The sequence below is a fragment of the Beta vulgaris genome, chromosome 3 (genome assembly GCF_026745355.1).
Source record: "Beta vulgaris subsp. vulgaris cultivar EL10 chromosome 3, EL10.2, whole genome shotgun sequence".
NCBI classification, from domain to species: Eukaryota; Viridiplantae; Streptophyta; class Magnoliopsida; order Caryophyllales; family Amaranthaceae; genus Beta; species Beta vulgaris.
This window is the reverse complement of record NC_079204.1, coordinates 9,687,558-9,703,871: the sequence shown is the minus strand read 5'-3', so window position 1 is coordinate 9,703,871 and position 16,314 is coordinate 9,687,558. Positions and strand designations below refer to the sequence as shown.

The 16,314-nt window shown below is 34.1% G+C and overlaps 2 protein-coding genes across 2 annotated transcripts; one reads left to right on the top strand and one right to left on the bottom strand.

The window, feature by feature from the left end:
• Nucleotides 1-229: 229 nt before the first annotated feature.
• LOC104906442 (probable E3 ubiquitin-protein ligase ARI8) lies at nucleotides 230-8,883 on the top strand. The gene is made up of 16 exons (XM_010695192.4): nucleotides 230-441; nucleotides 566-699; nucleotides 2,619-2,743; nucleotides 3,305-3,410; nucleotides 3,511-3,601; nucleotides 3,991-4,163; nucleotides 4,278-4,379; nucleotides 5,026-5,108; nucleotides 5,202-5,306; nucleotides 5,637-5,688; nucleotides 5,775-5,852; nucleotides 6,790-6,837; nucleotides 7,157-7,228; nucleotides 7,351-7,450; nucleotides 7,837-7,960; nucleotides 8,301-8,883. Exons 1-16 carry the CDS (start codon nucleotides 354-356, stop codon nucleotides 8,590-8,592), a joined length of 1,773 nt encoding a protein of 590 aa, XP_010693494.2. The 5' UTR covers nucleotides 230-353; the 3' UTR covers nucleotides 8,593-8,883.
• Nucleotides 8,884-11,300: 2,417 nt separating this feature from the next.
• LOC125495471 (uncharacterized) lies at nucleotides 11,301-13,650 on the bottom strand. Its single transcript, XM_048640200.1, has 4 exons — nucleotides 12,738-13,650; nucleotides 12,294-12,592; nucleotides 11,581-11,886; nucleotides 11,301-11,474 (listed from the first exon to the last, which is right to left on the bottom strand). The coding sequence occupies exons 1-4, from the start codon at nucleotides 13,648-13,650 to the stop codon at nucleotides 11,301-11,303; spliced, it is 1,692 nt and encodes a 563-aa protein (XP_048496157.1).
• Between the last annotated feature and the right edge of the window lie 2,664 nt (nucleotides 13,651-16,314).

The following is a 16,314-nucleotide window of genomic DNA, read 5'->3' as shown; positions in this document are numbered from 1 at the left end:
GTAGCTCAAATATGATTTAATAGCTAACTGATATGATATAAGATTTCCACTAACAAGCACCAAAAAAATGAAAAAAAAAAATTATAATTTTTTAATATTACTTTTGTCATAAAAATTACATAAATGTCATGATATTGGCTCATATCGGGTATGGGAATATGATTGGTCTCATATGCCAAACCAAAATGCACGAAATTACTTATTAAAGAAGTAAACGCCAGTCAACTACACTCTTTTAAACTCAGTCTATTGTCTATTGACACTTCTTCTCCCACTTTCTCTCTCCTAACTTCCTCTGCTTCTTCTCTGCTTTACATCCTAGATACAATCAAACTATCCAAAACAAAATAATCATGCCTAATTTCCGCTCATTTCTACCTTCTAACCCTAATTTACTTCATAGAGTCTTCTCTAGATTGCTTTCTTTAGATGATCACCAAAGTAACAAACTCTTTCTTTTATTTATTTACTCTTTTAATCATTCTTTTTCTAAATTACCTTTTTGTTTTCCGTAATTCTGAAATACCCTGTTTTTGTTTTTTATTTTTTGTATTTGGGAAAATAGGGGCTAATATTGAAGATGACTGGGAATTCATCGAATTTCTTGATCGTGAATTCGCTTGGGGAGATGATGTTGAGATGGTTGATCAAGAAGAATCTGAATGTTCGTCTTTTACTTCTTTGGAGCATAATAAGAAGGTAATTAAAATAATAAAAAGCTTGTTTTTTTTTCTAGTCAGTTTAAAGAAATCAAAATTTTATTTATGTTTGATGGCTTGTTTTAGAAATGGGTACAATAATAAGTTATCTTATTGGTTGACTGTTTTAGACATTAGAACCTTTGATGCCTCATTAGAACGTTTATCACCTAATAAACTAACGGCCAGTTGGTAGTCGTTAATAAATTGCGATAATGGGAATATATTTTAAGTGTAATTTTATTAGGGAAGTAACCTTAAAATTTTCATGGGGAGACATTTTTTCTCTATGGACAACCAATCTCACCCCTAAACTTGTGTTTTTGTCTCCAAAAGGAAGCAATTTTCATTACCACCTACAAGGTGGTATTGGATGGGAATGAAAATTCAAGAAGGAAAGTGGACATTTTAGGATAAATTAGCATTACCATGGGTATATTTGGTTTGATGGAAAAATGTTAAGATAGATTTAGGATTTATCTATGTAGAAATGTTTACCTATATAATCCTATCTTGAGATAATACTACCTCCGTTCTTTTTTAGTTGCAACGTTTGACAAATTGCACTATTCATGTTCTCTTATTTGACCACATTTATTGATTTATATGTTAAACAAAACATAGTCATGTGTGGTCTTGTTTGATTCGTTTCGATGTAAGCTTTCATAATATAAAATTTTTATAATTTTTACTTACATACAATTAGAGATAAAACGATTTGAAATTGTACATTGGCAAGCGTGAAAGTCAAAACGTTGCAACTAAATAAAAACAGAGGTAGTATTTGATAAAATTATATTTAGTTTAGGTTATGTTTTCCTCGTTCTACCTAAGTTACCATCTATCTTAACAGAAAAAAAAATTATGGAGAATACAAATGAATATTAGTTTTGTCTTATTGATTTGATGGAAAAGCTAAGAAGGGGAAATCGAGATGGGGAGGGGAGGAGAGGGTGGAGGAAAAATTTCGGAGGAAATTATGTACAAAGAGATGGAGAATTCTTTTCCATGTCGAGTAATGAGATTTTGGTCATGAAACAAGTGTTATTCCAAGCCAAGGAGTTATTGCAAGCCATGGAGTACCTACGAGGGAATGAGTAGTTATTTGGTATGTTTTAGAAAGTTTTACGACACCTTCATGGTAATGCGTTGTTCTAACTTCTAACGGTAACTCGATTCAATTGCATGCAATGCGTGCTCCAAGTTATAAATTTTTTTATAATAGTCATAATTGTAATATATTTTCAAAAAAAATGAAGGGCATTTAAAATATTTCTAGTGGACACCAAATTCTTCAAGAACTCTTGAAGATTTATCATATACTGTACTTCATAATATAGATGAATATATATGTATTTTTAGGGTAAAGAATGCTGATATGTGATTAGGCATGCCTTAGTGGCATTTTTTGTTAAAATAACTTCTCAAAACACTAGGTCATATTGAGTGGAAGCCGAGGCGGCGCCGAGCATGTGCGACATAGGCGACCCCACAATACCCAAAATTTTGGACCCGATATACTATTTTTTATATTAATAGATATACTTACTTAGTTTCTTTTCATTTGCTTGCAACTATTTGACTTTTACACTTATCAATGCATAACTTCAACCATTAATATCTTTAATTACCGGTAATTAAAAATTATGTGAAGTAGATATTCGGAAAATATACATTGAGACAAATCTAACATGATCCCACATGGATTTATTTTTCCTTAAATATAAATCACTCAAGATAAAGTAAGTAGAGTTGGTGAATAGTGTAAAAGTCAAACCGTTGCAAGTAAAAAGAAATGGAGGCAGTATATATGATGTACAATATTTGCAGCAGTGGATGTAATCTTGTTGTGCCTTTGACCAAGTTAGAGGCCTCTCCTAACCTAACTTTTTTACTGTTTTCTTTTTTGCATTGTTTTAGATGAATTACACTATATTGAGCAAAGCTGATGTTCGTCAACGGCTGGAAAACAAAATTACTAAGGTGGCTACTGTCCTTTTATTGTCAAAAAATGAAGCTGCGATTCTTCTCCACCATTTTAAATGGTAATGATTTGTTCTTTGCTTCTTTTTGTTGCCTCTTTTCTTGGGTGGGGAGAGTTAAGAAGAAATGATATTCGAGAATCGTATGTGAAACGTTCACCATATACGGCTCCTCCCTCAAATATACATTATGAGAATTTAGAATACATGAATAATAAAAAAAGAAGTTAAAACATTCTCATTATGAGCTTAGTGGGGCTAGAGTTTTTAATAAATCTCTAGCCAGCCTTCTTATATAGCTTCCAAGTTATCTAACAAGGTATATGTTTACCTATTTGTACTTACTTCGGGATGAGATAAAGGAAAGAGTAAGGGCATTGCAGTTTCCTCATGATGCTTTGTCACCTAATGGTTAAATCAAATTAGGTGTCCTACTAACTTCTAGGAAAGGCTTTCTCGCTAAATCTACTTGATTAACTAGCAAATAGAAACAAACTAAACATCTTTATTACAAGAAAAATATAAGCATAATGCTGGGTTATTCTGTTCTTCTGTTGGAATTGGCCAGAGTTTAGGAACTTAGGAAATATTTTCTATAACAAAAACATGGTGCATTTTTTGAAGGACTGTCAATCGAACCAATGATGAATGGTTGGCATGTGAAGAGAAGGTCCGCAGGGCAGTTGGTCTGTTTAGACCTGTTTCCGAAACCCCAGCTAATGCAGCTCAAGTAAGCAACTCCATCAACATGATTTGTTCATAATTTATCTTTTATTCTGGACCATCTTATTTTCTTAATATTGGTAATGCATTGCATTTGCTCTTTGCAGATTGCTTGCAGAATATGTCATGTGGATTTTCCGAGCTATTTGATGTATTCGGTTTCTTGTGGTCATCAAATCTGCCATTCTTGCTGGAAAGGTCAAATAACTTTTTATTGGAAATTTTGCTTTACTTGAGGCGTCATGATTTGTTTAGCTATGAAACTTCATAATTTTCTTCGACTTGGTGTCTCCAAGCGCGTTGTATTGCATTTGATTAGATCATTATGTTAGGTGTGAGCATATTAGGCTGCTTTTACTTTCATTCTATGATCCTTGAACTCCTCATCCAAACTCAAACACCCGTGTCAGATCTCCGACACTTTGACACAACATGCATTGTGGGTTGAAGTCGTGGACATTGTCTATGGTATAGCCGAGTCAAACACTTAGGACATGTATTTGTGTCTACGAGAGTACCCAAGTCCAACTAAGATAGGATATATTGGCTTGTCTCACAAATCATATACTTATCTTCCCTTCTTTCAGAGTACATAAGTGAAGCAATCAATGATGGTCCTCGATGTTTGACATTGCGATGCCCTGAACAATCTTGTGATGCTGCTGTGGGCCTCTACTTGATAGAACTTCTTTCATCCAAGGATGATAAAGAGAAATTTGAAAATCACCTTCTTAGATCTTATCTTGCTAGGAACCGTAAGGTATGGTAAATGCCACTTAACTTTTTCATATAAGACTAGTTATTTTTGCTATTGAATTGTTTTCCTAAATTTGTGTTACTCCTATGTTAACGTAACCATTTTTATGTTTCTCAGGCAAAATGGTGTCCTGCTCCTGATTGCAACTACGCTGTATTGTTTTGTTATTGTGGGGAAGGCAATGTCACTTGCCAATGCTTACATAGTTTCTGCTGGAGTGTAAGATTTTTCCTGACTTCTGAAACTTCATTTCTTTCATACACACTCCATCCATCTTTTACACAAGACAAACATTATTCAAGGTCAAACCTTGACCGTTAATCACTCTCTAATTTTTTATGCAATATGCATATTAATAAAATTTATAGGAAAAGAATATTGTAATATTATTTTTTCAAAGATAAATCTAATGGTATGATTTTAATCGATCATATTAAAGGATATATTAGTGGTTAAAGCAAATTCTCAAGAAGTGTGCATGCCTTATATTTTTGAAACGGATAGAGCTTATATATGTATGTTTCATGTTGTTGGAACCATATGTTTTGTTTTATTATTTTTGAACAAAACCTCTCCTTTTTTTCGTTTTTAGCTAAAGATCAATTTTCAGGTTTTAAATAATGATTAATAAGTCATTTTCAACTACAGACTTTTTGTTTAGCCAAAGATCAATTTTCAGGCTCATCTTTTTTTTAACAAAAGGTTTTTCTTTTTTTTTTTGCGGATTGAAGTCTGTTTATTTTTCACATTTTGTTGCCTAGACTGATTTAATTAGCTGTACTCACTGAAAAGAAAATCTGAGGCAAACTCACTAAGAATAGCAAAACAATGTATGGAGTTTTTGTAATGGATGTTAATCATGCAGTGTTCCAGAGAAGCGCATGAACCTGTTGATTGTGGTACGCTTACTGAATGGACGTCGCAAAGCGTTATCCAGTCAGAAAATTGGTAATGATGATTTCGTTCTCATAGCATCTCGTCATCTTGAGTAATAAAATTTCTCAAAGTTGCGTTTGACGATATCTCTGTGTGTACTCTTAGGGTGTTAGCAAATACAATCACATGTCAAGATTGCAAGTCTCCATTTGAGTTGGCATCATCCAGTAAATATGTAATTTGTCCCGTCTGCGAATTTCAATTTTGCAGGTAACTTTGTATATCTATGCCCTTGTTCTACAAATATTATTTACACAAATTAGTTCCTATCTTTGCTTTTTCACATGTGACCATATTATCTTTAGTCTACGTGTTACTGAATATATAAAGTGTTGTTATTGTGAAGATATACATAGAAATAAATATAACAACATACATCTAATACTATAATAGTATATGTTTTATATACTAGAGTAAAATTATGGTGATAGATGTTGATAAATTTTGACCATGGAAAAAAAAATTCCAAACTTGTTTGGGACGGATGTAGTATCTGGTGAACTTTTCTTATTGTGACATTGGATTGGTCATGCTTTTCAGATTGTGTGGTGATGATTCTTTGGCTTGGGAGCATAATTGTACAGGCTATGTAGTAAGTTTTGGACCTTTTGGTTATGCATTTTGCCGTATGGCTTAGCTTTTGTCAACTTCTAATATTGCTGGTCTCCTTTTTTTCAGGATGCTTTTATAGAACCAGTCAAGAATCCCCTCGAGAGATATAATGACTATTATGAAGGATGGGCGACCTGTGGTTCGGTATTATACGAAAAATATTTTTACTAAGACAATTTAGTCGACAAATTAAAACAATAATACTACCACAATTGCTTCATAATCTACACACTTATTCTTATTGGCCTTTTTTTGTTGGGAGGGGGGGGGGGGGGATTTTCACCATATACCCCCAAATTGCAAAAAAAAAATACCATATACGCTTAACTTTTCAAAAATGTATCATGTAACCTTGACGTTTTGCTTAATTCACCAATCACGTTTTAATGACATACACTTTGTTTGGATAGCAATGATGAAGAGAAAGATGGGGAAGGGAAGAAGAGAGAATGGGAAGGATTGGAAGGTGAGGGAAGCGTGCGCTTGTACGGGAACGATTTGATTTATTAAGAGGGGAAAGAAAATGAACCCTCACGATCCCCTTCCTTTGTCCCCATGTTATATCCAAATAAGGGACAAGTCTCTGCCATTCCCTCCATAGGTTCCTATTGAAACAAACTATTAAGGATGTTAACTGTTGCATAGTTTTGTTTATGTTTCTGGAGCTCTGACAACTGTGTTTTCAACTTGCTGTCACTATTTCATATGTTTGGGAATCAATTTGTCTTCACTTGCTAATATAGGATTCCATTTATCCATCGTGAAAGGTAATTAGGGAAAAGATTTAAAACTCAATGGTATATGGTGCATTATTGAAAAGCTATCGTTAAATGGTAAATTTCCTTAAACCTCAGAGTATATGGTGAAAATTCCCTGTTGTTTGATATTTGCTTTGTTTATTTCCTTTTTTCTTCCTCCTTTCTTGTATTCGCCGAATCTATTTCTTTTCAATAACGCCTAGAGGAAATGGAGGTACTTTTACCTTGTTCCAATTGAGAAGTGTGTATATTATTAAGAATAGGAGGTATACATGCCTACAAGATACATGGAAGTTATGCTATGCTTAATCTCATCCTTGCAGTCTAGGGAAAAGGCGCTTACAAGTTTGAAGCAGCTACAGAATGGAGAGGTAGGGATTCTTAGCATGTCGTGCATCTATTTTATTTAAGGTTGCGTTTGGTTCAAAAAGGAAGTATCTTGAACTGAATTTTATTCAGTATAAATCAAGTTTGAACTCCGTTTACCTTTGTTTTACCAGCTAAAAGTGTCGACACGAATAATAGAGGCAAGGGTTCGAAAAATCAAGTTATTATACCATCCATTATTGACAGATAAACGGAGGAAAATGAAAAAACTCCCAACTCAACAAACCTAAGTTGAAAACAAACTAAATTCTGAAAATAATGATAACTAATAGTTTCTATATATTTTTTTTTTGTTTTTCTCAGCTTGATCTTTTGTCTGGCATTTTTGGAATTTCTCCAGAAGTGCTTGGGTTTCTTGTTGAAGCATTACTACAAGTAAGTAATTTTATTGATGCAATGAGATAATACTTATAAACTATGCTGACACTTTCCAAACTTTGCACACTGCTAGTAAGGTGGATTATGAATTCAAGATTTTGTTCCATGGTTTTTGTTAGGTTGCTGAATGTTGGCAAGTCCTTAAATACACACATGTATATGGATATTTTTTGCCTGAGAATGAGAACGCCAAGAAGCAGCTCTTTGAGTATTTGCAAGGTATACCTATTTTCCGTCATTATCTTTGAAATAGTTTATTTGCACATGTTACTTGGATTCTTCATTTTACTTCAAGTACCATTGTTGGATCCTTGACGCGTTGGCATAGGTATGGATGTTTATACCCTTCATTCGGGGCTAAAATCATGGAAATTTTTCATAAAATAGCCGGGTTGGGGACTTGGATACGGGTAACATAATGCAATGACCTTTATGAACTAAATTAGAGTTAGGTGTTTGGTTATGGGAGGAGAGAGTGAGGGCACAATAGACTTTATGTCGTTTTCTGGTTGCCTAACTATTATATGGAAGTTATACGGTTATACCTTTAATTGAGATATCTTTTTAGGAAAAGAAAAAACTTAGTTGAGATGATTGTGTTTCAGAATATGCAACAAGTCTTGTGATGGAACTTTATAAACTTGTTGAGGAGCTCCAAGAAATGCTATATGCAAAGGTTCCCTATATGGAGTACGTAGAATCCCGAAAGAAGATAGTTACGCTCACCAGGTATACTCACTTCACCCAGTTTTATTTGCCATATTGTCCCACCTCCATAAAAGTGGGGTATGTCTGATACTCTTTCTATATTTGAAAATGTGACCAATCCCAAAATTGTATTATGACAATATTTTCAAGCATAAACAAGAATCATTTACTACATCCGTTCCACAATACATGCAACATATGTTTTTTCAAGTACCCTTCATCACTTATGATATTTTTCCTATTTATATCTCTAACGAGATTATATCTGCCTTGTTTTTATCATGGTTGTTGCTGATTTCTTGGTGATTTATTAAACCAGTGTTTTTCTTTTTGTCGATATAACTTTGGTTTGGAAACACAGAGTGTCAAAAAACTACTTTGATAAATTGGTGGAGGGTCTGAAGGCTGGGCTCCCTGAAGTGGATTGCATCCCAGAGCTTAGCCCAATGGTGGAGGTACCACGAGAGGAAGGTGAAAACGATTGCAGCTGGAATAGCCCAAATGAAAACCCGTTTTCTAGCCCAATCGTCAAAGTCATGAGAGGGGTAGGTGACATTAACATCAGCAGCCCGGTTGGGACACCTAAATCTGATGATTCATGGACTACGATATCGGAGCCTGTTCAGCCCAATTTCGAGCCTAAAAATGACTGATTTGTGATACTTCAAGCATGCTTAGCTAACAAGTACAACTTCCACTTGTTCCAAGAATAGTTAGTAGAAAAAAGATTTAGGGGTTGTTTGGTTGAGGTATATAAGAAATTCGGTTTTTTTTTTCCCGGTTTCCCACTCTTCCTTTTGGTATTTTGTTAGGAGTTTTCGTGTCATGGATGGGTTGTACAGCAATAAATCCTTAAAATTCTACCTATGGGATAACTAGGAGTTCTACTATGCAGTTGTGAATATCTTGATATTAAGAATGTTGAAGTATTAATTATAGTGTAAGCCGCGTGAGAATCACGTGGGAGCCTAATGGTTGGAGCTCCCACCTCCTAACCTCATGGTCGGGAGTCCGACTCTCATAAATCCCAAATTTGGGGTGTTTGTGTGGATATTTAAATTCCACTTTCCAATCTTTGAAAGTTTCCTTATGGGTTGGGATCCCTTGCTACCCCCTAATTCATGAGGGCTGAGCTTACTTGGCCAGTTAATTACTGAATCAAAAAATAAAAAATACTGTGGTGAAAGACAATTGGCCAAAGAATTGCGAAAATCCGATAACATAATTTGTCAATTAAGGTTACTTATATGGGGGTCATTTGATTACTTAGCTCATGATTTCATATTGTCAACGAATACGAAGTCGATAGTATGATCTATCATCCTGAGTTCCTGACAACTTACTTTGGGCATCTTTTAGGCTTCTTGTTTCATGTGGATTTGGCAAAATCAGCTTGATTTGTATTATCTAACTCGAACTTAACATACCCAAATCTTTATTGGCACAAGACTAGGTAACCTGATTTTAATACTAATCGAATATCTCAACTTGAACTGACCCGTTCCAAAAGAAACTAATTGATGGAAATTGACAAGAGTTTTTAGAAAATAGGTTATAGACCTATCTTGTTCTATTTAATTTAATTTTGCTAATTCTAACTAATTTGAACTTATCTATACTTATTAGTATAACTTATCTGAATTAATCTAAAGTTATTAGATCTTATTTTGTGAGATTGTTACCTTATTTTTGCTGAATTGAACTTAGTTCAATTTAACTGAACTTATTAACCTCTTTAGGGCCTGTTCTCCCGAGCTTATTTTCAGTTCAGTTCCATTCAATTCAGTTCAGTTCAGTTCAGTTCAATTCAGTTCAGTTCAGTTCAATTCAGTTCAGTTCAGATCAGTTCAGTTCAGACCAGTTCAGTTCAGTTCAGCTCTTGACAATACTTTTACTCTCACATATCACTATTCATTTCAGTTCAGTTCAATTCAGTTCAGTTCAGATCAGTTCAGTTCAGTTCAATTCAGTTCAGTTCAGTTCAACTGTTTTATGCCGAAGAGAACAAGCCCTTAGTTTTTATCTTATCTGAACTTATTTATGATAATAACGAATGAAAAAAATGTGAACAGAACAAGTTTGAAATATAACTTATACACCCAGAATTAAATTTGAACTAAAAAACTCAATACTGGCCCCATTTGTCACCTCTTATGCCCAAACAAACAAACCAAAAAAAAGTGCATGTAAATCAAGCATTATATACTCCAAGCTTTTAATATTCAAGCACATGAATAGTAACACTAACATAAACCAGCTCAAATGAAAGAAGGTACTAATTAAATTTAGGTTGATGAAGTGACAAATTCGGACAGAAGTGAGATACGAGATGAGACAAGAAATTGGATATATGATTTCTTTGGAGAAGTTGTTAGCGAAAACGATCGATAATATAGCCGCAATTGATAATGGAATCTAACAGTCAATTTTGTTTTCAACCTCTAATATTAGATAATAACACAAAACCGTTACAAGTTTAAGTTACATAAAAGGAATCTAAAATAAAACACATTTACAATAGTAACTTAATACACTCATTTTGACTAGTCATTGTGACTAATCAAGAAAAACGTATTATGTGAATATGAGCATCTTAGCTTGTACACTAAATGCAAATCTTAAACACATGAAGTAGCTAAAACACTCTTATGTCCTATAAATAAAAAATTGCTCCAAATCTTTATGCTACTATCATCCAAAATAATGTCTTTTCTTAACATATTTTCCAAGGAAAAAGAAACATCATCCAAAATAATGGTATTCACTCAAATTATGGTCCTCACTTTTGTACTAAGATGTATTATCATGGTAAATGCATCTGAGAGTTTTGCTAAACCAGCTCCTACTGATCCATGGTTCAACTCAACTCTACCACCTGAGCCAAGGCCTGGTTATTACAGATTTCTGGGAGATTGCATTGATAAGATAACTAAATCTTGTCACATTCAAATTTTTGATGCTATTTTCAAGGAAATTTTGGTGAATGATCTGAGTTGTTGTCAGAAAATCATCACAGCAAATTACACATGCAATAGATCCCTTTCTTATATATTTGGAAGGTTTGATATATTCAAGAGTAATGCAACGTTGATCTCACAACAAAGTAACAAAATTTACCATCATTGCCATGAAATAGTTACCTAGGTGTAATGAATATGATGATAGACTTCAAAGCATCTCTATTATATTACTCGTGATCTCTTTGCAATATCATGTTTGATTTAATTTTTAAACTTGTTAGTTTTTTAGATTCTTTTTTGCCCTTTTAAATAATCTGCATTTTTTGATTTGCACATGCATATTATGTTTCATGTTCAATTGAGAATTTTACTTTAGTATTGAGAATTTTTGATTTGGACATTTATATCAAGTTCTCTGTTATTATACCTCCTAGACCAATAGAAGTGAAGAAGTTAATAGAGAAGCGTGTGTTTTCAGGATTATCTCGTGGGAGTATTGACTCGAATTGTCCCACCATTGTTGGATCATTAAGTCGTTCATTGAGTAGGCGGATTTTTAGATGCTCAGACAATTCCTGCATTTATCAGATTCAACATAAACATACTAGTCGTTGTACCAAGAAGCAAGCAAAACTAAAATCATATATCAACCTAATTAGTGAAAAACTACTTTCTAGATACCTGGAAGAGGATCTTGATGAAGATACGGGACGAAGAAGTAGTATCCTCCTCTGTCAGACGTATGTAAGCTAATACGCGCCAAGGAAGAGCATCAGTGCCCAGCAAATGAGCAAAGAATTTGGCCACATTGCGTAACTGGTTTGTCTCAAGGCGATGAATCATCGAGTACTGTTGAACAAAGCACTTCTCGAAATTCTCCTGATGTACTTTGTTAAGCATACAAAGGCGTTGGCCTAATAGACCATAATATCTGAGATATTTCCTCTCTTGTCTGCAGCACTCCAACAGCATTATACACAGCTCTATCTGCATTTGTAACATCATGATAAGTTACAACGAGCACTTAGAAGGTGATGAAAAGAACAGCTTTACTAAAAGCGAGATGCAACAAGCAGATGAAATGGCACAGATTACAGAGAGATCAAGTATTAATAGAGTACTAATTGCTCTAGCACATTAATAAGCATCATTGGACTATATATATATATATATATATATATATATATATATATATATATTGATCCATATGAGCCACGAAGGCGGTGCAAAGTACAAAGAAGGGATTTGAAACTGTAACCTATCGTTCACATCACCTCAATCTTAACCACTAGGCCAAGACATATATATTATGTATATAGAAAATCTTTGAGGAACATAATTTAACGCTGTACACAAAAGCTGTAAAGCAAATTCACTACAGAAGGATTGCTTACCTCTTGCCCCGGTTCAAGTATGATTTTTAGCAACTTATGGCTAGCTTCTTCAAAATTAACACTGTACATGATTGTTAGATATATCGTCCTTCGAAGATTTATAAGGTTAGTCTCTGTTTCATCTTTAATTTGCATCAGCTCCTCTTCGTTATCTTCATCCTCTTCCTCGTCTTCTTCTTCCTCATCAGATCGAGCATCAGAAGCAGCCTCATCTTCTGACTCAACTCCTAGTATACATTTCTTCCACTCCTCATAAGATTTCTCACTTTCGAAGAAATCAGGGTCGTGCATGAAAATGTCTGCATTTGACACATATATAGATGATTAGATAAAGTTCAAGATATCAATAATGCTACTCGGTTGAATACAAGCTAGATGAGTTAATACCAGCAAATTCAAATGAGAAAATAACTTTTTTAAAAGAAAAAAGAATGATTCATATACCAAGATCAGTCTCAGAATCTATCTCATCTTCCAGTGATATCTCATGAGTGAACTGATCTTCTGGCTCCACAAGATTCAATTCAGGCCGAACAGCCGGATATCCACAGAATTCAGCCTTTCTGATGGCGAAAAGGTCTTCAATCAGAAACTGAACCCTTTTGTCAATTTCGCCTTCGTGCAGGATCCCTCTGAATCGCTCAAAGATACTATACAGACCGTTTGGACAAAGTTCTTGAAGGATAGAGCCACATTCCTTGACAAAATCAACAGCAACTTTCACACTATCATCAGTAGGCTGGTCCAATAGAATAGTTAGCAATTCGAAAGCCAGAAGGTCGTGAGCAACTCGCTGATTGACAAGATGTGCTATGAATTTGACAGCAGCTATGAGTTGAGGCTTGTCGTTTCGTTTGTAAGCTCTTTTAAGCTGAAATACAATCCCCCTCAAAAGAAGATCACCAACTAGAAGGAACTTAGTGTTGATCAAAGCAACAAGAGCAGCAAATACATGAGTAAAACCTGGAGATGCCATCTGTGACTTCATACATGATCGACAAAATAGACCAATTCCCCTGAACAAGTTTTCACTAAAAAATTCTGGAATAATGTTGTTGATATTAGTAACATTCAACTTGTTCATCAAACCATTAAAACTTTTTCTAAGGGAATCCCAAGTCATACGTTGATATTTAAGACTGCTTTTGTCCTCAATTTCTTTCATCATATTCATTCCACCCAACTTAAATGGAGGAATATTCATTCTACCAACTAATTTCAGCTCAGAAATCTCAAGATCATGTCTTTCTTTCCTAGCTCCATTCTTTTTGTAATCAGACCGACGTCCACGCCTCTTTCTCTTTCTTTCTCTTTCTCCTTCTCGACTCATCGAAAACATCTCTTTGTAATCTGACATTCGGTAGAGATTGGAATTTCGATACAAACTTCTCCTATTTTTCTCCCAACCAAAGCTCTATAGTCTGTAGTCTGTACCTCGTAGGTAGTACTGGTAGTGCTTTTATAGTTTTATAGGAGCTTACCTCGATAGTTTTTTTTTTTCAATCCAAATCCCAACTAAATTAGGATTGTATTCCAACCAAATCAAACTCATATTTTGATTCTACTTCAGATTCAAACCGATAAACCATAACCCTTGTTGCCTGTCCGTGTTTTTTAACAATCCGTCTTGCATGGACCTGGTTCACACTAAAAATAGTGTGGACCAGACCCATGCACGTGACCGGTTAAGAAGTACTCACTAGAAAATATTTAGTTAAACGCATTACGAAAACATACACTATATCAAAAATAGATACACTATATCAAGAATAGATACACTATATGATACATAGGTACACTATATCAAAAATAGATATACTATATCATAACTAGGTACACTATATCATACAGAGGTACACTATATCGTAACTAGGTACACTATATCCTATAGGAACACTATATCATAACTAGGTACACTATATCCTATAGGAAAATATTTACTTAAACGCATTACAGAAACATACACTATATCAAAAATAGATACACTATATCAAAAATAGATATACTATAGTATACATAGGTACAAATACAATATATCAAAAATAGATATATTATATTATACATAGGTACATTATATCATTTTAACATACACCATATCATTTTAACATACACTATATCATCTTAACATATACTATATCATTTTAACATACACTATATCATTTTGACATACTTATATCATATCAATATACACAATCCTAAACTCACGTGATATGGATCGGGTGCACACTAATTAGTGTACACCGAGTTCATATTAGTTTTTTTAATAGATATATATATATATATATATATATATATATATATTATATATATATATATATATATATATAATAGATTAATGTAAAAGAGTGAGTCAACATTTCCTTCCTAATGTTTTCAAAATATGGAAGAATCTCTACTAATATATTAAAAAGCACTCTTAAACAAATTTATGCTCCTCATAACACTCTTCCTTTAGTTGTTTCACTTGATGTCATTATTATGCACATTTAAAAAAAAAAAGGGTAATGATATATGTAGCCCTAAGGGCTACATATAAGCATTAAATACATTTCTTTAAATGGAAACAATTTAAGAATTCAAGACACATTTTCACATCAATTGAGGTAATAAATACTTGATTCAATATTTTATTTCTATTTTAACCACCTTATACATAGCCCTAAGGGCTATGTATATCATTTTCCAAAAAAAAAATGCTTCATATAAGATTCGACCATATGACCTCAACTTAATACACTAGAGTTCTAACCAATTAGCTATGCAATATTAGATGGTACTTTTAACCTGAAAATATCAATAACCCGGAGCATCGTCCGGGACTACAACCTAGTTTGTTTGGAATTTTAAAAAGGAGATAATGAATCCTATTAATTCTTTTTTCTTCCCTTACATAATGTGTATCCAAGTATGAGAAAATAAATCTCTTTCCCAATCTAAATTAATTAATTATAGAGAAATTCAATTTTTATGTTTTCACTGTTTGGAAATTGATGTCTTAGACAAGACAAAATATATTTGATAGAATATTTTCTATACTATAAAAAAAGGTATCAACAAAAGTGAGAAACAATTAGTGTCAAATTGGTAAAGGTTGTTAAGTTTAGTGATGGCCACTGGTACAGGCTGGGCGGGCTGGATCCTGGGCCCTGGCGGGCTGGATCCTGGGCCCTAGCGGGCTGGACTGAGATTTCACGGTCCAGGACCGGACTGTGAAATTCATGGGTTGGGCGAGCTGGTTCGCGGGCTGAAAAATCTTGACCCACATCGGTCTGTTACCGGTTTTCACAGTTCGGGAAGCGGTTCGTGGGTCAAGTGGGTTGGACCGGGCTGGCGGGCCAGCATGAGATTTTTTTTAAAAAAATATTTAATCATTAAAATCATTCATTATTATTACATCAAAACTTTAAAATGAATTAAAATATATACAATTATCAATATTAATGAATAATTTCATTATTTTAAAATTTTATTGAATTATAATATATGCAATTTGATTAAAATATATATAATTTGATTAAATATACACAATTTAGTTCAATATTTACTTGGACTGGGCTGGTCCGGTTCATGGGCCGGTTTTAGTAGCGGGCTTTAGTGGGTTAGGCTCAAGAAATTTGCCCACGACCCACCGACCAATTTCACGGTTCGAGCGGGACTGGACCGGGCTTTTTGCAAGCCCGACCTACACGGCCCACGAGGTGGGCTGGATTGACCCGCACTGTTGGCCATCGCTAGTTAAGTTTATGAGAATTGAGTTGCATTCTTTTTTTCCAAAGAAGGGTCTGTTTAAATCTTGATCTTCCATGTAGAAGAAAGGAAGTCATATCATTAGACTCAAGGATCCTTGATATACTTATTTCTTATATGTCCCTTTAATAGTGACCTGGATTTGATACGTAATTATGTATGATACTCTCTCGGTATCTTCAAATCTCCAAGATGCACTCTTGCTATATACTTGGTTATAATTGGTAAGTTCCCTAATGGCTATTGCTGATTGAATAAGCCTCATCCTCTCAGT